Source organism: Callorhinus ursinus, unplaced genomic scaffold (genome assembly GCF_003265705.2).
Source record: "Callorhinus ursinus isolate GAN/ISIS: 27379988/994484 unplaced genomic scaffold, GSC_fseal_2.0 scaffold6, whole genome shotgun sequence".
Classification (NCBI taxonomy): Eukaryota; Metazoa; Chordata; class Mammalia; order Carnivora; family Otariidae; genus Callorhinus; species Callorhinus ursinus.
In genome coordinates, this window is record NW_027397068.1 from 42,455,959 (window position 1) to 42,482,407 (window position 26,449).

Genomic DNA, 26,449 nt, shown 5'->3' on the forward strand with positions numbered 1-26,449 from the left:
CTAGTCACCCTGCCAAGCCAGGCTTGGAACAAAACTGTCAGTTTCTAGTCTTTCCTCTGAAAATGTGACTGCTTCATCAGCCTACAGGAATGGCTTATGGGTTCCAAATTAGAAAATATACCCACAGTTGATGCTTATTATTTGAGGACTCCATATCTATGAATTTGCCTCATTATTAAAATTTGTTTGTGACAGCAAAATCAATGCAGGGCTTTTGCGGTCATTCCAGACTTGGGCAGAGCCCCGAAAAACTTGGGCGTGCAGGCGGCATACCTTTCCAGCTGAGGTCAGACAAGCCTAAGCTCTACCTTGTTTCAGCTCTCAGACGGTAAACAAGTGCCCTTTTCACAGAGTACAGATACACCATTTTTGTGCTTTTGGGGGAAGGGGGCTAATTTTGCTATTTAAAATGGTTCCCGTGAAATGTTGTTCAGTTAGATAAGCTTACTAGGTTTCACTCAGGTGTCAGTTCTAATGATGATGGCCCTGAGCTCAAAGTTCATGAGTCAACAATACATAAATAAGGTATCTTTAAACAGAAACCCACATAAAACAAGGTTATACATTGATCATTTGACAAAAATGTTGAGTGCAGGGGATCACAGGATCCAAACTCCGTATTTCCACCGGGAGCTAGGGTTCAGTATTGTAAATCCACCCTCCCTCCTCTCTCCCTCGGGATTTGCCCTGGCCACCGCGCTGGAGGGCCCAATTCGGCTGGGTCAGGCGCTTGTAGGGCTTGAGCGGGCGCCCGGAGCCCGGAGTGGGCGCCCCCGGCGCCATGCGCAGAGCGGCCGGCAGGTGGCGCCCAGCGGCGGGCTCCTTCCCCGCGTGGTGCGGGCCAGGTGCCCTGGACGCCGCGGAGCTAACCACAGCGGCAGTGCAGGCGGCCCCCGGTCCCCCACCTCTTCCACGCAGCGCTCGCGACAAGTGCGCAGTGGGAGGGCGGACGCGGGCGGCGGGGCCAGCTGCGTCCCGAGCTCGGGCACCGCCGCCTGCTTCTCTGGAAGCGCCTGGGAGCCCCGCCGCGCGGAGTCCGAAGTCGGCCACCATGGAGGCGCAGGCGCAAGGTGAGTGGTCGCCCGTCGCCCTGAGGGTCGCGTCCTGGCGCGCAGAGAGGCGCTTTCCCGGCACCGCGTAACTTTGCTCTCGGACGGAGCGGATGGGTGCCATCTGCACACGGCCGCAACTCCGCTCCTACCCGAGCCTGCGGGATAATCCCTGCTCCCCAAACTCAGGATTTGCTGTGTGGCTGGGGCCAGTGAAGATGCTAAGTGGGGAGGTCCCTCGGCTGGAAATGCGCCCACAGAGTGCTCGACTTCTTTTCCCAGCCCCCCGCGTTTTCCCATCCTCGCGGGTGCCCGAAGGACCTGTTGTGCTGGGTCCGGAATCCGCGAGGCGTTCCCGTTGCCCTTGGGGGAACAGGGAGGGAGCACGGCTCCTCAAGGCTTGAGCGGTGGGCTGGCGTCCGGTGCCAAGTTCGGGCTGGGCGGCGCGCGCGGGAGCGGTGGCTCCGCGGAGACCCGGGGCCCCCGGCGAGCCAGGACTTGCCTTCCGAGGCAGGAGAGCGTTACCCGCCCGGGGATCTCCAGCGATAGACGCGTGTGTCCCGCTTTCCCAGGGCTGGGAGAGACCTCTGCCTCCCCCGGGCGGGGCGCGCAGGGTCCCCGGCCGCGGTCTGGCCGCCTCGCTCCCCGCTACCGGGGTCGCCCGCTGTAGGAACCCGTGGCGGCGGCGTCACCAAGGGCAGCCTCGTGTCTTGGGGTCACACTCAGACCAGGGGTAGGGAGTCCGTATGGAACTGTGCCCATTAAAAAAAATTAAAAAAATAAAGGTAAGAAGAGGTTCAAGACCCTTTCCTGAATGAGAGCGATTTGGTGGGTGCTTGGGCCTGGGCTGAAGCCACCCAACAGGTTTGCTGCCAGGATTACAGTTGTCTGAACAGTACGAACCATCCTGCTGTGTTCCATCAGCCAAGATCCTGCCCATAAAGCTGCTGCTGCCAGTATTTTTTATTCCCCATTATCTAATTAAGAAAGGAGAATTCAACCAAGGGTGGGGGTTGCTGATCAGATTCAAAGGCAGGGGTTGGGTTGAAGGTCTTCTCTCCTGACCTGAAGCAGGTGGGAACAACACTGGAGCTTTCCAACCTGCCTTGCAGATTAGAATTATTTGTAGTGTTAAATACTGACCCATCCCAGATCAATCAAAGTGGAATCTCGGGGGCCTGGGCATGGGTATATTTGAAAGCTTCCCAAGTAATTGGTTATTCATTGACATTGGAGAATAAGACTCATCTGAATTCTGAAGACAGCTAAACTATAGGTCGGAAGCATCGGTGTCACTGGTTTGCTTTACTTGCGAGATTTACTTAACAAAAATATTCCAGTGCTTTCCTTTTGCCAAGTACTGTGCTAGGGGGAGCAAACACAGACTTGATTTTGGCTTCATGACATTTATAGTAGAGGAAGTAACAGACATTAATTTGATAGTTACTGGAAAATGAAGTGTAAAATCGCAGCCGTGTTAATGATCTAAAAGAGGGCCACATAGCTCCAGTGAGAGCCTGAAAGTTTGGCCTAGTAGGTGATAATCAAAATAGTGAAGATTGTTTACTGTGTTTCTGTTTGTGCTTGTGTTGACTCACTTCCCCGCAACAGTCCCATGAAGTATTCCCATTCTCCAGAGAGGAAACGGGCAGAGCATGTGAATTCCTTGTCACATCAAGTAGGCAGTGAGTAACAGAGCGCATGCAGTGAGTGCTGGTCCCACTCAAGGCCTGGCACTTTTAGAGGAGGAAGAAAACTGAAGTCCCCATTTATGTCCCCCTACTCCCTTTGCCACTCCTCCCTCCCCCTCATGAGTGGGTAGAATCTGAGTGGGCGGGGAGCCCACCTTAAAGGGCAGGTGAAGTTGTCTTCGGAATATTTGGACTAGGGTGACGGTCAGCTGGGAGGAGAGAAATGAACAGGTTTAAGAACTACTTAGGAAGAAAAATCAGCTAACTTTGGAATGTGTATGTAGGATGATGGTATCAAGGATGACTCTAACGTTATACTTCCACAACCAGAAGGATGATATATGCCTCTTAAATCCTCATTTTCCCAGTTCTTGGAGTTCTTCATTTTCAGACTTTTTTTTTTGGTGATTTAAGCAGCAGATCTATTAAGTTCTCTAAAAAGACTTTTCCTAAAATGTTTATAGTTTTAGATGAATAGGAAAATCTTCTTACCCCTTGACACATGTTTCTAGCCAAATGAATTGCCTCTTAGATTCTAAGAGACTCCTCTGGTTTCTTAAGTGCAAGTTTCTATCATCGGCACGATTTATTTTAGAATTATCTCGAGTGGGGATGGCTTATCTTGTTGCCTCTTGATCTAGAAACAAGCAAAATTGAGTGAGATGAAGTAGGCAATGCCGCTGGGATGTTCCCTTGTACTTTCCAGGAGACCTGTAGGTGCTTAAACATAGTTTGTATGCATAGCTCAGTAAATGCAGCAGCAGGGTCTTTTAAACTTTTCCATAAGTGAAATTCTGCAAATATATACCTTGACTTTATAAAATAATTACTTCCAGCAAAATAAGAAGACATTCTGGGAAGCCGACAGAACAGAAAATATAGAGGTGGGATTATGCACAGAATGATTCGATGAGAAGGAGCTGGAGAACAGTGTGGAATGACAAGTCTATAGGAGGCCAACATGCCCATTTGCTTTCCTGGTACTAGAGAATTTTGCGTTAATAAAATTGATATATTAGAGAGAGACTTTCGTTAGGAATGTAGCATTTTCATGAAACATATGGCAATCCTTTGAAATAAAAATTCCTGATCTTTTTAAACCAACTTTCTAGGTGGTTTAAACCACATTACTCTAGGAAATAATTTTGTTTTTGTCTTTCCTAGTGTCTTTAATGTTAAAAGGGAAATTTTCTCTCCACTTAACACTTGTATACATTTAGATCGATAATTGTATTAGTTTCAGGGCACCTGCATGACTCCGTCGCTTTAGCCTCCGACTCTTGATTTTGGCTCTGGTCGTGATCTCAGGGTTGTGAGATCAAGCCAGAGGAGGGCTCTGTTCTCGGTGCAGAGCCTGCTTAAGACTCTCTCCCTCTCCCTCTGTCCCTCCCCCCTCTAAAAATAACTTAAAAAATAATTGTATTAGTTTCCTATGACTGCTGTAGCAAATTACTACAAATTTGGTGGCTTAAAACAACAGAAATGTATCCTCACAGTTCTGAAGGCTGCAAGCCCAAAAGCACTGTCACCAGACCACAATTGAGCAGGGCTTTGCTCCTTTGGAGGCTCTGAGAATTAACTGATTCCTTGCCTCTCCCAGCTTCTTGTGGCTGCCGGCATTCCTCGGCCACGTCCCTGCAGGCTCTGCTTGGGGGTCCCATTGCCTTCTCTATCAGATCTCTCTCTGTCTTTTATAAGAATGCTTGTGGTTTCATTTAGAGCTCATCTGAATAATCCAGGATAATCTCCATATCCCAAGATCCTTAAATAATCACATCTGCAAAGACCCCTTTCCCATATAAAGTAACATTTACGGTCCCAGGGATTGGACCTGCTACCTTTGGGGGTCATTATTCGGCCTACTGCAGTAACTATTTTTTAAATTCAGACAATCTACTCAGGAGGATTCTCAGAGATCTGTAAATGACGTGAAGTTATAAATGTCAGATTAATCTTACCTGTTTCCAAATCCATTAAAATGAAAATGTCATGGGTAACTTCCATTATAATTATACTTTGTTCACAGGACATTCATTTACACCCATGTTTTTCCAGGAAGAACTTACAGCAATTTATACATGTTTAAAAAACACAGCAAGATAATGTAAATTAGAAACAGGTGAATGAAAATAAACAAGGATCAGAACAGAAAATGAGGCAAGGAATAAAGCCGTAGAAACCTGAATACAGTTATATCCTTTTTCTTAATATTGCATGGAAGACAGTTTTGCTTTGTAATACTTTGTTTACAAAGAAAACAATAAAATAATCCCTCTTCTCCATGCCAAATAGCAACAGGTTAAGTCTCTTATGTTGTAGGGATCCGATTACTCAAGGAAATGATTTGTTTTATATATTTCAGGGACTATAATCATAAACCTTAAACTATGGGAGGTAGGTGTTAAATATTTTAATTTATGGCTTTTAAAATTTTTTTAAGAGTGTTCTTACTGCCTTCAAAGCTACCTCCTGTAGTTTTATTTCCCCCCAAAAGTTTTAAAATAGGTAGTATTGTATCCATAATTAAAGTTAGTCGTTTGCGCAAATCTTATACTGTTATTTTAATTAAAATTCTTATAAAATCTAATCATATAAATGATAGATATTATAGTATACTGGAACCTATTTCAAATTGTCTGCCCTAATATACTTCTTGTTTCCTTAATACTTTGGGTAGGCAGAATCTGAGAAGTTGCTTCAAAAAAACCTGTAAGCAAGAGAGTCCATTTTTGTGGCCTGTGACAAGATTTGGTACTTAGTGAGATGCAGTAAATAATAAATAAGTGCTTCGGCAAACATTGATTTGCTAAATATTTCAACAAGTATTTATTGATTACTGTAGTAATAGCAAATACCCGATAAGAACTTACTACTGAGAAGCGACAGGGGATATGGTTAAGATTCCAGAATCCAAGCAAACTGCCTGAATTTTAAGTCTGTCATTCTCACTTACCATTAATATGACCCTGGACAAGTTACTTGATCCCTCTGGGCCTTGATGTTCCCATACATAAAGTGAGAATAATAATAGTACCTATATCGTAGGATTGTATTGAGGATTTAAGGAGTTAATACATGCAAAATGCTTTAAAACAGTTCCCAGCACATGATAAATACTATATAAATACTGGTTCTTACTTTTAGTGGCATAGACCAAGAACTTTGCATGCATTATCTTACTGAATTCTTATAGTAACAACTATGGGATAGATACCATTACTTTTTTTTTAAAGGTTTTATTAATTTGAGAGAGAGTGAGCGAGAGAGTGAGGGAGAGAGAGAGAGAAAGAGAGCACACTTGCATGCCTGCACATACAGGGAGGAGGGGCAGAGGGAGAGGGAGAAGCAGACTCCCCCCTGAGCAGGGAGCCCAATGTGGGGCTTGATCCCAGGACCCTGGGATCGTGACCTGAGCCGAAGGCAAATGCTTAACCGACTGAGCCACCCAGGCGCCCAGATACCATTATTTTTAACTCATTTTGTAGACACGGAAACTAAAGATCAGAAAAATTAAGTGGGGGAGGAAGAATTTAACTGCAGGTCTGCTTGAGTCCAGAGTCTGAGCCTCACCACTTCACCCCTACACTAGCCCCACAGTCATGTGCAGGACAGCGTATGCCAGCAGAAGACGAAGATGCATTTGACATGAGTCATCTTTCCAGGGAGGATAGCTAGGAAGGGCCATCCCCATGGGTAATGCACACAGAATTGAGGAGATTACATATTTCCATCCCAATGGGAGTTTTTGAATACTAGAGTGCTGATTAGAACTAATTCACATTGAGGGTGACAATAACAATGATATTTTAGTGGTTTTTCTTAATGCCCGATGCCATGTTATACACTGCAAAATTGTGTTATTTAATTACTAAAATGAAATCCTGAGGAAGGTAATGTTATTTTCATTTTACAAATAAGGACACTGAAAGACAGTAGTTACCCAACTTTCTCCAATTCATACAGCTTGGATGTGTTAGAGCCCGGATTTGTAATCCGAAAGTTTGACTTCGTACATTGGGATTTTAATTACTGTTCTGTACCATCTCCTTAAATTGGTATGCATAAGCAGTCAGTGTGCAGAGTTACAAATCATAGATTTTGCTTTATATTCATATGGTCAAGGGGGTTTTAAAAGGGCAGTAAATAATAAATAAGTGCTTCGGCAAACATTCCACTGTCCATCCCACATATGGGCAAGGTCTAGGTCTGAAAGAATATGACCAGAATTCTTGAGGTCTGCAAGAATAAGCCCCATAATATGGCAAGCTGGGGGCGGGGGTGGGGTGAGGTAGGGTGGGGTGGTAGTGTGCTCTTATATCAACAACGTGCTATTTTAGTTCTGTTTTCAAGATGAATTCAGTAAGTCACAACAAGCCGTGTGATTCTTAGAACCAGTTTAGAATTTTATTACCAACTGCAAAGATAAGCCAGTTCAAATGTGGAATGGTTCAAATATGTTACTCCGCTTGGTGTTCGTTCATATTCGTAATCTCAGGACTGTAGAATAAATAAGAGACATGAGGATCTGCACGCTTGTTTCCGGAAAGTAGGATGCTGGCTGAAAGGACTGATCTCAAGGAGTACCCAAAAAGGAAAGATCTTTAGTCTCCTGAGTATTATAATTACTTGTTAATGTGAATATGTTTTATTTATTTAGCTGTCTCCCAAGCATATTAGCACAATACCTACTTTAACAAGGTACCTAGTGGAAAAAATGAATAGTCAGTGGATTTGTCCTTAAGCTACTGTAGCAATTTCCATGTTAAATGTTTGTGGTCTAAAGTGGCAAAAAAAGAGGACATCAGCCTCAGCCATCCTCCTGGTTTGCTCTCCATATAATGCACGTGTTCGCTATTACTGCGGGTCTGAATTGTCCCCAACACCGTGAAGCCACCTCTTCAGTTTACTGAGGTAGGATGCAGTGAAGAACACAAAAAGGATGATCCCAAACTGAATTTTCAAGCCTGTCATTTTACCTTCCATTGGATATTTAAGAAATGCAGTGCGATTTATTTAAAATATCTCTATTAAATTAAGAATCATCCTAAATGCACCAGGGAAGGCAGCACAACATTTTAAATGAATTTGAGTTGGCTAAAAGAAAGCTTTGGGTCCCCAAGGAAAGATAAAATTTTAAATAGTTTCTCACAGCGTGAGTCTTTTATAAGTGTTGCATTTTGATGCAGAGGAGACGAAATTCCCAAAATACAACCACAGATTTTCAAGAAGACCCTTTTGTCACCAACATATTGCTTCCTTCTCAAAAGACAAAAATCTGGCACTTTGCTCTTTGTGCTTAGCCAGATAATGTATCATGCACTGGAAATGTATGTGTACGTTACGCCTCATCTCCAAACTTACCTATGGTTATTTGTACCTTACAAATTACATTTTCCTGATGTGTATCTAAAATACAGAATCCTCCAACCCCTTGAAAATTGCAAACTGCATTTTTCTTATAATTAGACATTTCTTTTGTTGATCACTAGCAGGCGCCTTGTGAAGGATCCTAGAAGCGGAGCGGATTCATTCAAAAGAAAAAGCTTGGGTGAGGGGATCTCTTCAAATCTCTTGATTTCCGAGTCTCGAGCTGTCAGATATTTGTTTTTTCTCTGATCCCTCACCCTCCCCGCCACACATGAATGAGCTGAAAGTAGCAATGAGAGCTACAAAGAAAATTGTCTGTATTTTCCAAAATTTTGGCTTCCAAGGTGGATTCATTTGTACATGAAAGCATCATGGAAGGATGGGGGTTCCCTTACTTAAAAGAGTTAGGGCAGGCCAAGAGGAAAGTGCAGTCTTTGGCCCCTGTTATTCCATTTTTGATACCCCAGAGCCCCACCTGGGAGTTTCGACATATCCATGGTTCCTGCAAACTTTGTTTCAGAAGACTGGGAGGCTCTTACTCATCGCTTTCTCGCATTTTCCCCTGTGCAAGAAGTGCATTACCGGCAAGGAAAATACCTCTTTATTGTGGGCCTACTGTGTGCCAGGTGGGGTTCCAGTCATTTATGGGATGCTCGCTCCGCTTTCAGGCCCAGAGCCTGCTCTCCAGGACGCTGTCCCTGAAAGAAGGAAGCATGTTGGGAGAATTAGGACTTGCATTTGTTGCACCGCGACAGTTTTGAGAATGTGTGGAAATAAGAACACACATTCAGAAATTTTTTTGAAATGTGATCTTGCTATTTTGAGAAATCTGCATGCAGAAGATGTGAGGGGAGTATCCACCAGCCAGAAGGAAGGTGGTTACTTCCTGGCAGGGCTGCACACGGGCACTTGACAGATCCTTTTGTACTTTAGAGAAGAGCTTGGCTCCTCTGGCCAGACATTGCATTGGCACTGCCAGAGAGGAACGCCTTGTATTTACTCATAAACAACCTAATACATTTAAAAAGCAAGTATTGTATAGAAAAAAAAAAAAGCAAGATGGATTGGGTAACAGTAAACAGATGCAAAACATATCTGGAAAGAGGTTCAGATACGCATTTGAAAAGTATTGGAGTTCACAGTATTGCCCCTTCCCTCCCTCACTTAAATTCTTTTTGGTTCTTGATGCAGGGTCCTTGAGCACAACTGTCAAGAAAGAATTCTTGAGGCGTTTTATGGTGCTTTTATTCTAGTACAGGGACAGGACGTCAGCAGAAAGAGCTGCACTGGGATTGTGAGGAGTGACTGATACATAATTTAAAGTTTGGGGGGCGGGTGGAGATCACCAGCGTCTCTAAAGGGATTTCTCCACATTGAAGAAGAGTTCTAGGATCCGGGAGGTCTGGCTACTGTCAAGATAAGGTTGCTTTTAGTCCCCAGTGAAACATCAACATTCAGGCAGCCCTGCCTTCCGTGAGGAATGTCACACTCAGCCCGTCTCCCGTGTTTATCAGGGGGCTGCAAGTTGTAAGGAAATTTAATTTTCGCTACATTTCTCTTGCCTTTGTTCTCCTCAACAGTTAGGTTATGGGGGTTGCTCCTTCCTTCATTAACGAGTTCGGAGCAAATAGTCGATCAGTGGTATCTAGCACTACCCTTTTATATCCTGCTATTGATGTGAAATGTTGGGGTCAGGGAGCTGATGGTTAAGAAAGAATTCTTGGGACATCTTCATTGCAAAAAAAAGGTGGTTTTTATCAAAGCATGGGGACAGGACCCGTGGGCAGAAGGAGCCACACTGGGGTTGTGAGGAGGGATTGATTATATACTTTCAAGTTGGGGGGGGGCTTAGGGCTAGTGTAAGTCTCTAAGGAATTTGGAAGCAAGGTTTCCAGAACCTTGAGGGGTCATTTACTACTGTATAGTAAACTTGTGCTCGTGAGACCCTTCAGATGTATATCAGTGGACCATATGCTTGGAAGGTGCTTGCTAACTTATATCTTGTGGAGGGAGGGAATGGAGATAAAGGAAGTTTCCAAAGGGATTTTTGTATGCTAAAGAAGACTTCCAGGATCTTGGACCTCTGGCTAATGTCAAGCTAAGGTTGTCTTTTGCCTCCAGCAAGGTATTAACATCGAGACACTTGAGTTTGGGGAGGAAGGTCACTGTGCCTGTCTCAAGTACTTCTCAATGGGCTGTAAGTTGTAAGAAAAATTAATTTTTTTTCTTTTTGCCTTTGTTCTCCACATCATTATCCCATATCTTACAATTAGATACAGATACAACTTTTGATGACCTTTGCTAATGGAGGCTATTATAAAAACAAAATTCAGCTGAGTAAATTTGAAGATCTGATTGGCTGTTTTCAACAATACATGAATTGGGGAGTATCCCAGCTAGGAAGCAGAGAGGGGCTCTGAGGAGCGGTATAGAATGGCAGGCTCTTATAGACAGAAGGGGATGGGAAAGAAAAAGGAAATTTCTAGCAAAGAGTGGATTGTTTCAGGCAAGGTCACCTTCCCCATCTGTGGGGGTCGGAAGAGGTCCATCAGATGGATTACCCAACTAGTGCTGACCTCTGACTCCAGCCTCACTGGTTAAAGGTTACTTTTTGGAAGAAGCTGAGACTGCAGTTAGGTTAGGTATTAAGTCTTGATTTGCTGAGGTGGGACTAAGCAAAAGCAACTTCATTTGGGCCTGTCATCTCCTTTTTAACAAGGGTAAAAACCCATTTCTATTTGGCTTCATCCCACATTTTGTGAACTTACAGTTAAATATGCTTGTTTGCAAAGAGCCAGGAATTTACAACATATCCAGGTACAACAACTACCTTCCTGTGGAGATCTGAGCTCTGGAAAAGAAAGAACTTGGTGCCAGTGTTCTGTTTGATTCCTGAGGGGCTCAGTGCCCTCTACTCTCCAATGATGCCCTGTGCCCGACTCTGCGGAGCTGGCCTCTGTCCTTCTCAGAGTTTTATCTGTTCTACTTAGCCCTTTTCCAAGGCTGTGGGAAAATAAATATTTTAGATTAATGTAATGGGACCTGTTATATTTGGCAGAGGCATAATGGTCCCAAAATAGCTTTGAATTTGGGTTCCAGTTGATGTGAGAAAAGAGAAATTTTGCTCTCCCTCTTTTTTTAATTTACGATTTACCTTTTTTTTTTAAAAGATTTATTTATTTGAGGGCGCCTGGGTGGCTCAGTTGGTTAAGCGACTGCCTTCGGCTCAGGTCATGATCCTGGAGTCCCGGGCTCGAGTCCCACATCGGGCTCCCTGCTCGGCAGGGAGTCTGCTTCTCCCTCTGACCCTCTTCCCTCTCGTGCTCTCTCTCTCTCATTCTCTCTCTCAAATAAATAAATAAAATCTTAAAAAAAAAGATTTATTTATTTGAGAGAGAGAAAGAGAGCGAAGCACGCACACATGCGTGTGCCAGTGTGAGCCAGGGAAGAACCAGAGGGAGGGAGATGGAGGGGAAAGATCCTGGCGCCAGAAGCAGGACCTGATCCCACAACCCTGAGGTCACGACCTGAGCTGAAACCAAGAGTCGCTCAACAGACTGAGCCACCAGGTGCCCCAATTAGCTCTCTCTCTCTTAAAAAAAAAAATTCCAGTGATCAGTTCTCAGTCCTCATCTTGGTTGACCTACCAGCATGACGTACATAGATGCTCACTACTTCTTGAAGTGCTGTGTTCTCTTGGTCTCCAGGGCATCGACTTCTTTTTCCCCCTCCTTCTTCACAAGCCCTGTCTCAAGCTCCTTTGCTTTCTATCTGCACTCCTTCTCTTGTGAGCTACTCAGGCTCGTGCTTCTAAAATTCCATCCAGACACTAACAGCTCCCGAATTTCAGATTCCCCTCAACTTCAGACTACCTACTTGATATGTCCGCGTGAATGTCTAATATAAGTATCTCGACTTAACATGACTAACATTGAACTTCTGATCTCCTTCCTCCCGAAGTATCGCTAGTTCTCCCAAAGTTATCCCCTTGTCAGTTAATGGCAACTCCATTTCAAATGCAAAAGCCCAAAGCCTGAGAGATTTTTGTCTTGGGCGGGTTTTCCCTACCATACCCCATCTCCAGTCTCATTTCCAAAATATACCTCCAGTCCAACAACTTCCCACCCTTCTGTCGATAGGGCCTTGGCCCAGGCCACCACCATCTCTCACCTGGTTTCTGCATGAGTTTTCTAGCTGGTCTCCCTGTTTTGGCCCTGGCCTATCTTCAGTCCATTCCCAACATGGTAACCAGAGCGATCCTCTCAAAACATTTGGTCCCATGCCACGCCTCCCTTCAAAACCCTGCAGTAACTCCTCATTTCGCTCAGAATAAAGGGCAGAGTCCTTACACTGGCCGAAAGGAAGGATGCTTTGTGATCTATATTCCCCTTCCTCCCCTGTAACTTCCCTGACCCTGTGTCCCAACACCCTGCTGGTTAATTCCCTTTGCTTGGTCTTCAGCACCTTTTAATTTACTGATGCCTCTGCCTCAAAAACTCTTCCTCAGCTACCTTGCTGGCTTGTGTCCTCATCATCTTGCCAGTCAGGGTTACCCTGAGGCCTGGCAACTGGACCCCTGTTGTCAGGAGACAAATCTCCATAGGTTTCTCAAGTTTCTGCACAACTGGTCCTCTGAGCGAAGGCATTAACAGCTACTTTTCTTTGCACTGTCTTTTTAGGGATGTTTTGCATAGCAGGTGGCCTTGGAAAGGAGAGACTGTCTCCCTTAGGGGTAGATTGATTTACTGTCCAGGATAATAAAGATCAAGTCTCCCTCTGGACCAGGTGTCAGGTAGATTTGCTAGCAGCCACCTTATGAAATCAGGGCTTCCTAATCTCAGTGTTACTTTCCTGAAACATACCCCACTGTGTAAACAGACAACACCTGACCCTCATCATGTCACCCTTTTGGAATTAGGGCTCAAGGAGCTGATGCGATGATGTTACTATGGCTATTGCTGTTGCTGTAATTGTCTTTTTTTCTGTGATCCAGGAGTCTTGTGTCTTCTGCCAAGATATGTGAAGCTGACAGGCTAATTTGCTAGCCTGCAAGTAGGATAAAGTCTGACCCTTCACAATTCTTGACCCCCTGTCCTGAGTCATTAATTTTAGAGGGTGTCTTTTTAACTTTGTCTGTCTGAGCCTTGTTGAGAATGTCTATAGGCCCACCTAGATCGTGTTCCTCATCTTCTAGACCATGCTTTAGGTATCTGGGACTCCAGAATTGTCTGCCCAAAAAGCCCTCTGTGTGTCACCAGGCTTGCATGCACACGCCTTCCATGGGCAGAACGTGCTGCCAGGATGTACATTCCTAATCCTAAAGGACTGAGAGCTGGCTGCTTTGGGAGGTGGCAGTGGAAGTGGCCTGGACAGGCTAGTCTACAGGTTCTTGAAGTGTGATCCCTGGACCAGCACCATCAGCTTTACCAGGGAACTTGTTAGAAATGCAAGCTCCCACCCTAGACCTACTAAATTAGAAACTTGAGGACGGCACATCTGTGTTCTAGCGTACCATCCAGATGATTCGGATGCACGCGCCTCGTTTCCAGTTCTGTTGTTAACTCGCTGGACGAGGCCATCCACCTGCATATGCGTAAAGCCCCTCCTGGTACTTGTGGTGGACAGACCCTCAGATGACCCCAGACGTTTCCGACTTCTGGGACTCACACCCTTGTATAATCCCTCCCCCTAGGTTTCCAACAGGACCTGTGACTTGCTTCTAACCAATAGAATATGACAGACATGACGGGATGGTACTCCCTTGATGATGTTACTTTAATAAGACCGTTTTACGGTACTGGAGGGAAGACTCTTCTTGTGGGTTGATGAAATAAGTAGCCATGTATGAAGCTGTTGTTCCTTGAAGCAAGTTTGCTACCCTTTCCATATGGAAAGTTTGCAGACAGGCTAGGTATTTTTATTTTCAAATGCAGTTCCTAAAATTTTACTCCAGAGGCTGGTCCTTTGCATTTAGTCAGTGACTATATACTCACTATTTCCTCAGGCTGAGGAGAGACTGTGGTCCTGCGGGGGGGCGGGGAAGCCAAGAGGAATAAACTCAATGAAAGGAAAAGAAAGATTTTGTCCTATAAAGGGACTCTAGCCTGGTGGTGGCAAGCATGGATGTCGTCACAAAGATTTCGATTCATGTCCCATTTCAGTCCCTTCTTAACTATGTGATCTTCACCTTACTCACATCTCAGTTAACTAGCTCATCTACAAAGTGGGAAAGTGACGGCCATCGTGCGGGCTTTGGGACAACGGAGATAATGCGTGTGAGGTGCTTGTGACTGCACTTGGGTACTGTTATGACAAGGTGAGGTTCATTTATTAATTCCTCCTGGAATATGCGTCACACACCCTCTGTGCTGGGCCAGGGGGTAGGGAAACAGGTGAATGAACCGAAGTCCTTCCTCTGTGAGCCTACTGCCCTGTTTTTGTTAGAGCAGTTAGGTGTTGAGCTACTACCTTTAATGCATTCTTCTATCGGAAAATTCTTTGGATTTTTGTATACCACCTACCACAAAGTTAAAAATAGCTTGCTGGAGCAAAGGAAAGATGAGTAGGTTGAAGGTAGAAATAAATATATAAGTTGATAGAATTTTGGACATCTGGCCCACGTGCAGAGTTGTTTTCTGAAGCATAAATTGTACCCACTAGAATGCACTGAAAGAGGATAAATATTTTAGGAGACACTTATCTAGAATATTTTAATATTGCAAAACCCAGAAATTTAAAAATATCTATACAAGCAAGGATAAATATTTTAAATGGTTGCTCTTTTAGTCCTTCTTTATTTACTTGGATGAAAATTAATGATGTACATAGCAGACCTACAAAGCCACATTTATTGTTTGGACATATTCTGAGGATGAACAGGTTAAATTTTTTATTTATGTTGCCATGGCTTCTCTCATAATAATTTAATAAATCTTTGGGGAACATGCCGCAGAGCTAATCTGTTCGGTTAGCAGATCTTGTTTCTGGTCTCTCGTAGCTTTGAGGTTAATTATTACTGCGCAGCCGTGCTAAAGGAATGCAAAACCATGAAAATAGCTGTGTGTTCCGGATGGCAGGGCTGAAAATCCTGGTGTCTGTTGCTTAGCAGCCTGTTTGAGATTTCTCTGTATTCTGAAAAGCTTCTAATGACAACTGTAGATTTCTGCTCTTGCCACTTTAAATGTTAAAAAAAAAAGGCACAAATGAAAACTTTTAGTATATATGTGTATATATATATATATATAGACATACACACATATTACACTTAAAAACGTGATCCATTACTATCTCCTTTACTCTGCCTGATTTTTCTTTGTAGCACTGTGGCATTTTATTTTATGTATAATTATTTTCTTTTTCCCCCAATGGGCATTAAGCTCCTTGTGGTCAGGGACTTCAACTGTTCTTTATGGCCGTGTCACCAGTGGTCTAGAAAATGACTCATTCGTGGATAGTGCTATGTAAATACTTATGGGGAAACGATGAATGAATGATGTTGAGTAAATACGTCATATATGAATGACCCTGGCAGAGTGTAAATGGGGTTGTGTGTGTGTGAACATTGCAACTTTTGTAAGAAATTAATATTTTTTTAAAAATTGTGTTATAACTTCTCATAAAAGCTCCCCAAATTGAAGAAGCGCTGGGGTGATTGTCAGAGCTGTCAGTATGGCTCCACTGTCGTTCAGTGTCATTCCTGATGTTGAAATCCTGGAGATGATCATTAAACTTAGGAGTTGAGCTATATCAACATAAACACAGAAGCTGGGACAGAATTAAGTTCCTCGTCTTAAGAAAAGGGGACTGAAGGGGATCTGGAGAGAGTCAGGGGGACCTAGGGGGACGTGGGGTGGAAAGGGCACACAGAAACTGAGTTCTGGGGGGACAAAAAAAGGAAGAATGTGAGAGAAGGAGATGCTTGAGGGCTGAGGGGGAGAAACTTAGAAAAAGAGATGCTTCTAGGGGCGCCTGGGTGGCTCAGTCTTTAAGCATCTGCCTTCGGCTCAGGTCATGATCTTGGGGTCCTGGGATCGAGCCCCGCATCAGGCTCCCTGCTCGGCGGGAAGCCTGCTTCTCCCTCTGCCACTCCCCCTGCCTGTGTTCCTGCTCTCGCTGTGTCTCCCTCTGTCAAATAAATAAATAAAATCTTTAAAAAAAAAAAAGAAAAAAGAGAGATGCTTCTAATGATGTCGGCCCAGGAAAAGTTATAAATCCCCTCGTAGTTTGCCTGTGATATTAGTAAATTTTGTTAGTAAATTAGTAAATTTAGTAAATTAGTAAATTCAGTTAGTAAATTCTGCATTGCTCATTCAAATTTTCTGTGGAAATAGAGTTTTGTGGGACAGCTCAAAAGAAAAGAGGTCACTGGATACCTGATGTATATTTTACAAAGAAATGGGTATTCTGTTTCTCTAACCTCCACTGAACAAATATGGAGCAAATACTGAGACTCTCAGTGTGAGGTGTGCAGATGGACCGTGTGCTTGGGTGCCCATGTTTTCCTGGTTGTCCTGGTGTGGGGGTTCCAACAAGGTGGAAGAGGGATGAGGAGGAGAGCTTCAACCCAGTCCCATGGGGAGTGGTTTGCCTGAGCAGCTGATTTTCAATGCATTTGAAAATCTTGGGTCAGCAACACCTGTTCAAATTATTTTAACTGGACAGACGAAAGTCTCCTTTATAGAAATGGAAGCTACAATAATTTGGTGACGTTTTCTTTTATAATGTACATGTGGCCTGTTTTGCTTAGCTAATTTATAAAGATTTAGGGGAAAATATGTCTGTATTCTTGTGTTGCTTAAAAACATTATGCAGGCTGCAAGTAGTTACTGAATGAAACTTGAAAAACGCTTATTTCCTTCCCTGAATGTGCCACTTCCCCCAAGACCTCGCTGATAGCCTGCTAGGGTTTGAAATATTGATGAATATGAATCCATTCATCTCCAAATTTTACTGACCTTTCAGTGGAGAGTATTTTTAGCTTTGTCGAGAATTTTTACAGAAATATCAGGTTATGTGGGTATTCTTTCAGTTTCATAGAACTGAAGATGTATTCTGTAAGATGAATATTTGAGTCATCATTCATCTTAGGCTAATGAAGTAATGTAGCTCATTTTTAAATAAGGTGCCAAGAAATTACTGAGTAAAAACATCCTTCTTGTAAAATCTAATCTCAATAAAATGGATAAAATAATTTTGATAACTAATTGTTTGTTTAGGTCCTATGTAAATACTATCAAGGTGTTAGTAAACTGTTTCTTATATCCTGGCAGATGTGGTAAAGGTTGCTAATACATTAGCTTTTTGACCTGTGAGACAGATTCTTCAACACATTGGTGGGGTGGTGGAGTGCTCTCTTGACCAGACTTGTTGGCTGGCTCACCACTGAACATTTTCCACTGACTCCCCACTTTCCATTTTCCTATGCGAGAGCGTTTGCTCATGTGGTTTTGTCTGCCTCGAATGCTGTTTCCCTTCATCTGGACTTGTCACATCTCTCTCCACTGGTGAACTGATTTTCCCCGTGCAAGGAATCCCCCCTCTTCTCAGCCCCTGCAGCCTTTTGAATCTGTCTTATGTCCTTAAGGAACAGTGTCATCATTTAGAATTCCAGGGACTTTCATGCAATCTTATGTTGTGGATGAAAACACTCCAAGAGATTAGGGGATTGACCGAGGCTAGTTTCTTATAAGTGAGGGCACCCAAAACAAGGACTTGGGTTTTCTGTGATTCTCTTTGTACATATATGCAGCCTTTCACCTTCGGCAGCACACTGTGGTGATTTTTCCCTCTGTCCTGTTGAAAAGACTCTTTTGAACGTTTGTTTTTAATTTAAAAATTTAAAATTTAAGTTTAAAATTTAAAAGTTAACATTCTGTTCATTAAAGTCAGATTCAGAAAACATACTTCTAGGTACAACTTGCAAATCTTATTCTGTTGGTAAAATTAGCAAATGTTAATAAAGACTTTTAAAGGAACTTTGTAACTGGTATACAGATTTAGTTGATATGCTCAATTTCATATTTAAGTACTTCAGTTTTCTAATTGACTAGCCTTCCTGAATACTTAAACCTTATAAATCTAAAAATCAAGTGTATAAATACAGTAAATCTAGAATTCTCTTAAATGTTCCAGTATTACTTACGAACCTAGCCAAATTTCCACTTAAAAGTCACATTAAATCAGTTACCTAATCAAACATTTAAAATTGTAACTATAATACAGGTAGTCTCTCAATAGACCACATTCTTTCAAACATGATATAAAATACCAAATATCCAGATGCCTTTTACAAAAACACTAGTTCTTGGTTTTGGTTTTATTCATTTTTTTTAAATCCGTTCATTGCTTCATTCAGTAACCACTTAAACTATCTGTGTACTAGGCATTGTTCTAGGCTCCAGGAAAACATGAGCAAACAAAATGAAAATTTCTGCTCTCAGGAAGTTCGCATTCCTGGGAGGAGGCAAAGAATAGACAACACAAATTAATGAAAGATATACTGGAAGTTGGTAAATGCTAAGGAAAACAATAAATTGGGAAAGGGGGGCTGTGAAATGAGGGGTTAGTGGAGTGGTGGTTGTAGATTATTCTCTGGGATTGATACTCTGTGCAAAGACGCTAGGGTTAACTGAGCTTCCTTCCCAACAGAGAGGGGTGGCTTTCTGAGTACTCTTGAGGTTGTTTGTACAAAGGCCAGCGATTGGTGTTGGGGCATTGCCTGGACTCCCACTGGTGACCCTGGTGAATAATTGCTGAAGTTATAATTGCCGTGTCCATAACTCCATGTCTTCTCAAGGGAAACCTGCAGCCCCCACATCACTTGATTGGATTTTGCATTTTTTTTTTTTTTTTGGCTCTTACAAAACAGAAAGGTGACTTTCCACCCAACCATAGAGACCATTGATGTAACCCCGAATTCCTTCATACTCTTCAGGCCACTCCATCGTCACAGACATGTCTGACTAAATTCCAGGCACGCCTCGTGGTTTTTGTCCTATAGGTTGGACGCAACTTCCTCAGTCACTTTCCTGATCAATTTGAGCTCTCCAGGAGATGGTGAAATTCCAGAGCAAAACACTGTGTCAGCTCTCCTTCCTTCTCCTTTATCGCGGTGCACTGTAGAGCTACCCAAGCCCACCCTCACTGTGTGCTGTTTAAGGCAGGACAGCACAGCCCCAGAGGCCTGGGGCTGTCCCCTTCTGCCTCCCGGTTGCAGACAGCTGCTCAGAGACTGGACTCCCTCAGTGTGAATCGGAATTACAGTAACACCCGCCCCCCCGCAGCAGAGCTCAAAGCGCTTGTTTAACACTATAGGATGCTAGTTTTCCTTCATATTAGTAGTTGAATACTTAACTTGAAAAATCATTCAAAGTATTTTACAAGCAGATCATCCTTTTCCCATTTTGATTTCTATTCCTGTCCTTTCTCTTTGTATTTCTTTTTTCTCTTTCTGTTTCATTATTTACAATGAGAATTATACTACTGTTTTGTTTTTACAGTGCTCATAATTTCATTGTCCCTGGTATATATTTAAGGCACAAGTTCCTTTTCATAGGACAAAGCTCAAGACAGCAGAGTGATCTTCCATTCCTTCTTTTCACTCTAGGGTACTAACTTCTTCTTTTTTTTTTTTTTTTTCTATTCCTTCAATTTACTCACTCTGAATACCCGTGATCTTTTTATGGACAAAAATGCTGAAAAGGAAGCTCTTACTTAAAGTGAGTCTTTTCTGCTCTCATGCATGATACTGTTATCTAAGCATTCCAAGAAATACTTGGAAAGGGCTGTGTTGCTCTGGGGAGCAGCATCTTATGGACCGTCTGGTTAAGGGAGGATGTTTAAAAACCATTTCAATAAGGAAAGTCACCTTCTACCTGGAGTGTGAGCACACTTGAATCCACCACTGGACAAAACTCTGATACCAACCTGACCCCACCTTTTTCCTCACCCTGAACCCACAGCTCTGGGTATTGCTGTTCCTCAGTTTGTGCTCTACCATGTGGGTGACTGTTACACTCAGTCTTTGAGCATCATCAAACAGCTCAATTTAACCTCTGTTTTAAAATAACCACTGTGCAACTCCCCTGTTTTATTTGTATGTAATTGTTAGTTCATCATATATAATGTTGTAAGCCAATTTGACTCCTTTAGGGAGAAAAGGGAGAAAGGAGGGAAGCAAGGGGAAAAGAAAGGCAGTCTTGTCATTTTCAAAAGACAGATTTATTTGCAATCTGCAGTAAGTGTTTTTCCACAATTACCTACCACCTGCTGTAGTTAATTGGATACAGTTAGTGCCAAGCATGGTTTATAACATTTTTTAATTGATTAAAATTTTACTTTAACTTTGAAGGTCCTGAAATTACTGACACATTAGAATTTGCAAATTAAATATGGTACATAATTTTTCAGTAACTAAACTATATATATATGTTCAGTAACTAAACTACATATATATATAAACTATATATATAAACTATATATATATATATATATGGCTATAACCAGTCAGTTGTTTCTTGATTAGAGAACATGAAGGAGAGTGTTAATTACCACATTCTGGATAATTCCACTTACAATTGAAAACACAAAATGAGACTGTTTAGCATCTATATAAGATACTGTTTCCTGGTCCTTCTAATGATATATTCAGTATCAAGAATGTTTTGTATTTACTTGCTCAGAGTTCTTTTAAATAAAGAAACAGAATCCTACCAGCTTCTGTTCTAGGGGCCCACAGAATCACAGCCAAATGACTTGCTATTAGCATAGCCCTTTATATTAGCTGAATGCTTTCAGGTACATCTAATTGTGAGTATTCATGGTACTTTCTGGTAGTGTGAAGGAGGCTGGTGTTACTCTTGTGCAAATTACAAGGCTAGAACCAGAAAAGGGGAAAATGATGGCTTAGAGTAATCTTAGAGGTTGTGTTCGAGTCTACAGTTGGCTTTTTTCTTTTAGAAAAGTAAGGGGTGCCTGGCTAGCTCAGTCCATGGAGTGTGAGGAGGCTCCTGATCTTGGGGTTATAAGTTCAAGCCCCACTTTGGGTATAGAGATTACTTAAAAATAAAATATATTTATCTTTTAAAAATTTTTTTAAAGATTTTATTTGAGAGAGAGAGAGCATGAGCAGGATGGGGAGCAGAGGGAGAGGGAGAAGCAGACTCCCCGCTGAGCAGGGAGCCCAATGCAGGACTTGATCCCAGGACCCTGGGATCATGACTTGAGCCGAAGGCAGATGCTTAACCAACTGAGTCACCCAGATGCCCCCAAGATATATATATATATTTAAAAAGAAAGTCCAAGAAGGTGAAGAATCTGTTGGCAGTGAACCAAGTAATGAATATGATGTCATAATTTTTTAATTTATACCCTGTAGTAATTAATTTGTAGTAATTAATTAGCAAACTTAATAATATATGATCTAAATGATTAGCAGACATAATGATACCAAGACCAAAATTCAGGAGAACGAAGAGGTCAGAATACAAGTACCTCTTCAGGAAAACTTAGGAATAATCAAGAGAACTAAATAACACACCTGTCTAAGAGACTCAGGAAACATTTCAGTCAGGGTACAACAAAAGAACTAAGGCAGCTGGGGAGTTCAGCAATCGCGTCGAGGCCAACAAGCTATTTTACCTTATTGTGTACATGCTGTCTAGTTTCTACAGAAAAAAGAGGGAGAAGAAACCAAACCAAGACTTAATCAGCATCATGGGATTTATAAATATTAGACTATGAGTCACTATAGAATTTGGGTATTTTAGGGCTCCTGGGTGGCTCAGTGGGTTGAGCAACTGCCTTCGGCTCAGGTCATGATCCTGGAGCCCCGGGATCGAGTCCCGCGTTGGGCTTCCTGCTCTGCGGGGAGTCTGCTTCTCCCTCTGACCCTCTTCCCTCTCGTGCTCTTTCTCGTCATTCTCTCTCTCTCTCAAATAAATAAAAATCTTAAAAAATAAAAAAATAAAAAAAGAATTTGGGTATTTTATACTAGCACCGAGGGCAGACCTAGTTAGAAGCATATACTATTTTATGATATTTATTTACTGACAAACGTTTGGTGAACCTCTTCTATGTGCCATGCAATGTATAGATTCTGGGGGTATGATGAACTAGGGCAGACTCTTTCTTCTCCCAAGTTGACAAGGGCCAGGATTTTCCAGGAGACCTACAGGGAGTCAGTATTGGATAGTCTACTGATTCCAGGGTCTAAGAAGTCTCTGGGACATGAGGAAGATTCTGGGGGGCACTTGGGCTTCATTTGGAAAGTTGACTTTGGACTGCCCCTCTCCTGGTGACTCTTGTCTAGATCACCCCTTCAGGGCAGTTCTTATGGACAAGGCTGCCTCAAGGACACTGATGCAGGAAAGATGTTGAGTTTCAGAGCCAGCAGCCAAGAAGGAATTCTTGAAGCATCTTTGGTGCAGAAAGGTGGTTTTATCAAAGCATGGGGACAGGACCCGTGGGCAGAAGGAGCCGCACTGGGGTTGTGAGGAATGACTGATTATATCCTTTCAAGTTGGGGGGGAGCTTAGGGATAGCATTAAGTCTCTAAGGAATTTTGGAAGCAAGCTTTCCAGGACCCTGAGGGGGCTAGCTATTGTTGGGAAAAGGTCATTTATTACTGTCTAATAAAAGCTTAGTCATGAGACCCTTCAAATGTATATTGGTGGCTCAAATGCTTGGGGGATGATTGCCAATATATATCTTGGGGTGGGGTAGAAATAAAGGAAGTTTTCCAAAGGAATTTGTATATGTTAAAGTAGACTTACAGAATTTTGGGGGGTAGGGGTAATGTTAAGCTAAGACTGCCTCTTGCGCTTAGCAAAGTATTACCATCGAGGCAGCTGAGCTCCTAGAGGAATGTCACTCTGTTTCAAGGACTTGTCCGTGGGCTATAAGTAGTAAGGAGATTTAATTTTTTTTTTTTTTTGCCTTTGTTTCCTACATTGGACAGTACTGGGTTTAGGGAGGTACTACTGTGTTCCTCGGCAGCTGTACATTCTAGAAACCAGTTAAGCATAATGACCAGCATCCCTAGGAAGGTAGGTAGGCACTGATGCTGAGTCACATACAGGCACCTTTCTTTAGCCAGTATTTGTGTGTTACTGGGCTGGGCGTGGTACAAACCACTTTAAACGGCAACTGTGACTTCTCTAAGGCAGATGTGCAAACATCAAAAGCACATAAAGGCATGGGGGAAGTATGTAAGCCCCGAGCAAACACACGGTGCTATGCCACTTTTGGCCACGTGTAAGTACAAGCTGCCTTTTTTGGAAGTCGTAAGTGAAGTGTTGTAGGAGTTGCATTTTTAGAGGGTGAAGTGAAAAGAAGTGGCTCCCTCTGTAATAGAAGATTGTTGAGGGGGTGGTTTTTGAGAGTTGGTTGAAGGTAGAAAGGGAGGGAACCTGCCATCTGGGTATGTGATGACATTCCAGGTGTTGGTATGGCTGCTTCTTAAAGTTGCCTTTGCTTTGGGAGTACATCGGAAAGACCGTGAAATAAATTTGGCTGAGAATAGCTGAGGGAGTGAGGATGTGAGGAGCGCTGGCTTGGCTGTCAGACATTATCAACTCCACAGTTTCCTCACCTTGGGGCCCTGGTCAGTGGCTAAGGAAGCATTGCCATACAGGATCCCATTTAATCTTCTCCAGAACATAGCTCCACAGTACGTGACTGTGTCTCTACCTCACAGATGAGTAGATGGAGGACGAGGAAGTTTAAGCTTCTTGTGCACCGAGGACTCAAATATCACCGTGTGTGTGTGCGCCTGTGTTTATATGCCACGTATGAATACACACACATATATGTTATGGGGATTAAGCATGCAAGGTATGTTATTTTTGAGTACTTCATGCCAGTCACTGTGTTAAAAACTATGGGGACAGCCAAAAAGTCCAATTCCCCCTTTTTGAGGAATTTCCAATAGAAACCAGTCCTTATACAATAAATAGCAATGAAAAATAGGAGTGAAAAGAATACTTGGAAAGTAGCATTAAAGGTACATGTAGAACACTGGAGCATCCAGAAGGTTCAGGCTGGCCAGCCTGGGTCACTGTGCAGGAGAACCTCTTGGAGGGGTGAGCTTGGAGCCAGGTTTTTGTACAAAATGACGGGATATAAATATGTGAAAGCAGCGTAGGTGAAGGGTGCCTTGTAAAGGGCCTTGAACAGAGAAGCACACCTCTATGTTGTTGAGATTTCTCTGTATGACTCCACTTGGAAGACCTGCAGGGAAATACTTTTAATAAAAACCATGAGGAAAATATCACTGAATTGTATGAGAAGAAAATTGGAAAATATTTATAAAATACTATAAATTATAAAATCGGTGAAGGTGACTATAGAACAATAAGACAGGGATCAAGTCTTAGTGTCTTTCTCTTCCTGCAAAGCCCATTCCCTCGCAACTTGGTTGATACTCAAATGTTGGTTCAATGTAAACAAATAATGATAGTGATATTTAACGTAAGTGCTAAGTAAGGATTCTTGACATAGAAGAGACATTGAAAAGGAAACTTGGTCTAAAACCAAAAGTACTAAATTATTATGATCTCAGCAAAAAATTGGAAGTTGTATGGGGAGAAAGATCCAGGAAGTACCACTCAAGATCCAATTGCAGAAGACAGAACCTATTTATTTATTTATTTACTTACTTACTTACTTACTTACTTGAAAGATTTTTATTCATTTGACAGAGAGAGAGCACAAGCAGGGGGAGCGGCATGCAGAGGGAGAAGCAGGCTCCCCACGGGGCAGGGAGCCCCATGCAGGGCTCGAGACCAGGACCCCGGGATCATGACCTGAGCCGAAGGCAGCTGCCCAACCGACTGAGCCACCCCCCTCCCCCGGCCATCCATTTATTTTAAACAGGAAGGAATTTGCTATGGAGCCATGTTAAATGGCCACAGAATCTTTGTATAGCTGAAGTAGTAAACTCTAGACTTTAAGGAAGAGCTCTTAAAGCTACTCCCAAGAACTGGGGCCAGTGTTACTGTGCCACCGCTACCATTAAGAAGCAGTTGGGATGAAGAAGCCACGGCCGGCCGTCGGGGTTTGCCTTGTCACGAAGCTGCTTCTCCTGCCATTGGCTTCAGAACCGTACTACACCTGTTCCCGTCTGTACCAGTAAAACGGATGGGTCACTCCGTGAAGTTAGAGGGGACCACTGGGACCTCAGCCACAGAAAGCCAGTGACTCCCAGACTGTTTGGCTTCAGGAATAGCAGAAGTGGCTGAAAAGCGGCCTCTTCCTTGTTGTTCTCACAAATCTCCTGCGAAAGTTTCGGACTGACCAAACCAAAGTTACATGTGACCCTCTGGCTCTGAGATCATCAGCTTCTGGGATTTTACCGTAGAGGCAGGTATATCCACATGCAGAGGGAATCAAAGCTCTCGTCTTTCAGGAGCAAGGGGGAAACAATGTAGGAATAATATGTCCGGAAGGAAGAAATAGTTGGCATTTTGTTTGTATAAGATAGCAAACATTTGATGTTATCTGATTCCTAGTATTAGGCGTTTTGTTTTCAGATGATTTTAATACAGGTATCTGTGAAGAGGAAGCAACAACTTGCAGAATTGAAAGGGGTAGTTTACATTAACAAGAAAAAAAAAAGGAATGGACAAGATGCTACCAAGCCAGCAAAATAGTAAACAAACAAAAAAAGTAAACTAAATTGCAAATATAAAATAAGAAAAAATCAAACACACCATTGTTACATTAAAAAGTAAAAGGCCTAGGGGCGCCTGGGTGGGTCAATCATTTAAGCATCTGCCTTCCGCTCAGGTCATGATCCCAGGGTCCTGGGATCACGCCCCGTGTTGGGCTCCCTGCTCTGCAGGGAACCTACTTCTCCCTCACACTGTCCCTCTGTGCTTGCTCTCTCTCTTGAATAAATAAATAAAATCTTTTTTTTTTTTTTTAAGTAAAAGGTCTAAATATGCCTATGTGAAGAGTGGGACTGTTGGGGTAACAATAAAAGTGTGGATGAAAGTTGCCACAAAAAATATACTCAAGCAATATTTTTTAAGGGTTGGGGGAAAAAGGGATAAATACATGACGCAAAATACACAGGGCAAAGAACAAACAAAATAAAAGTATGAAGAACAATAATTCTATTGGAAAGAAAGCACAAAAAATTAAAAAGAGGCACAATTTATAAAGTCATAAAACATGCCCACATGGCAGAGCAACTAGAAACATAATCAAAAGCTATATGATTACAGAGAGAACTGTTTACTAGTTCCGTTTTATAGTGGCGTGTTTTAGTGAGAAGATAGCAGATTATAGATAAAGACAGAAAAGCCTTGAACAATCCAGTTAAAGTGACTTAACAGGATGTAT

General features: G+C 42.7%; 1 protein-coding gene across 6 annotated transcripts in view; it reads left to right on the forward strand.

Annotated features, from left to right (window-relative positions):
• The first annotated feature begins 840 nt into the window (after window positions 1-840).
• The window catches only part of TPD52L1 (TPD52 like 1), a 97,266-nt gene continuing 71,657 nt past the window's right edge, over window positions 841-26,449 (forward strand). For all 6 annotated transcript variants that reach the window (XM_073893869.1, XM_073893870.1, XM_025865162.2 and 3 more), the window contains exon 1: window positions 841-1,070. In XM_073893869.1, the coding sequence (XP_073749970.1) occupies window positions 1,052-1,070 (19 nt within the window). In that variant the 5' untranslated portion in view covers window positions 841-1,051. The remainder of the gene's footprint in view (window positions 1,071-26,449) is intronic.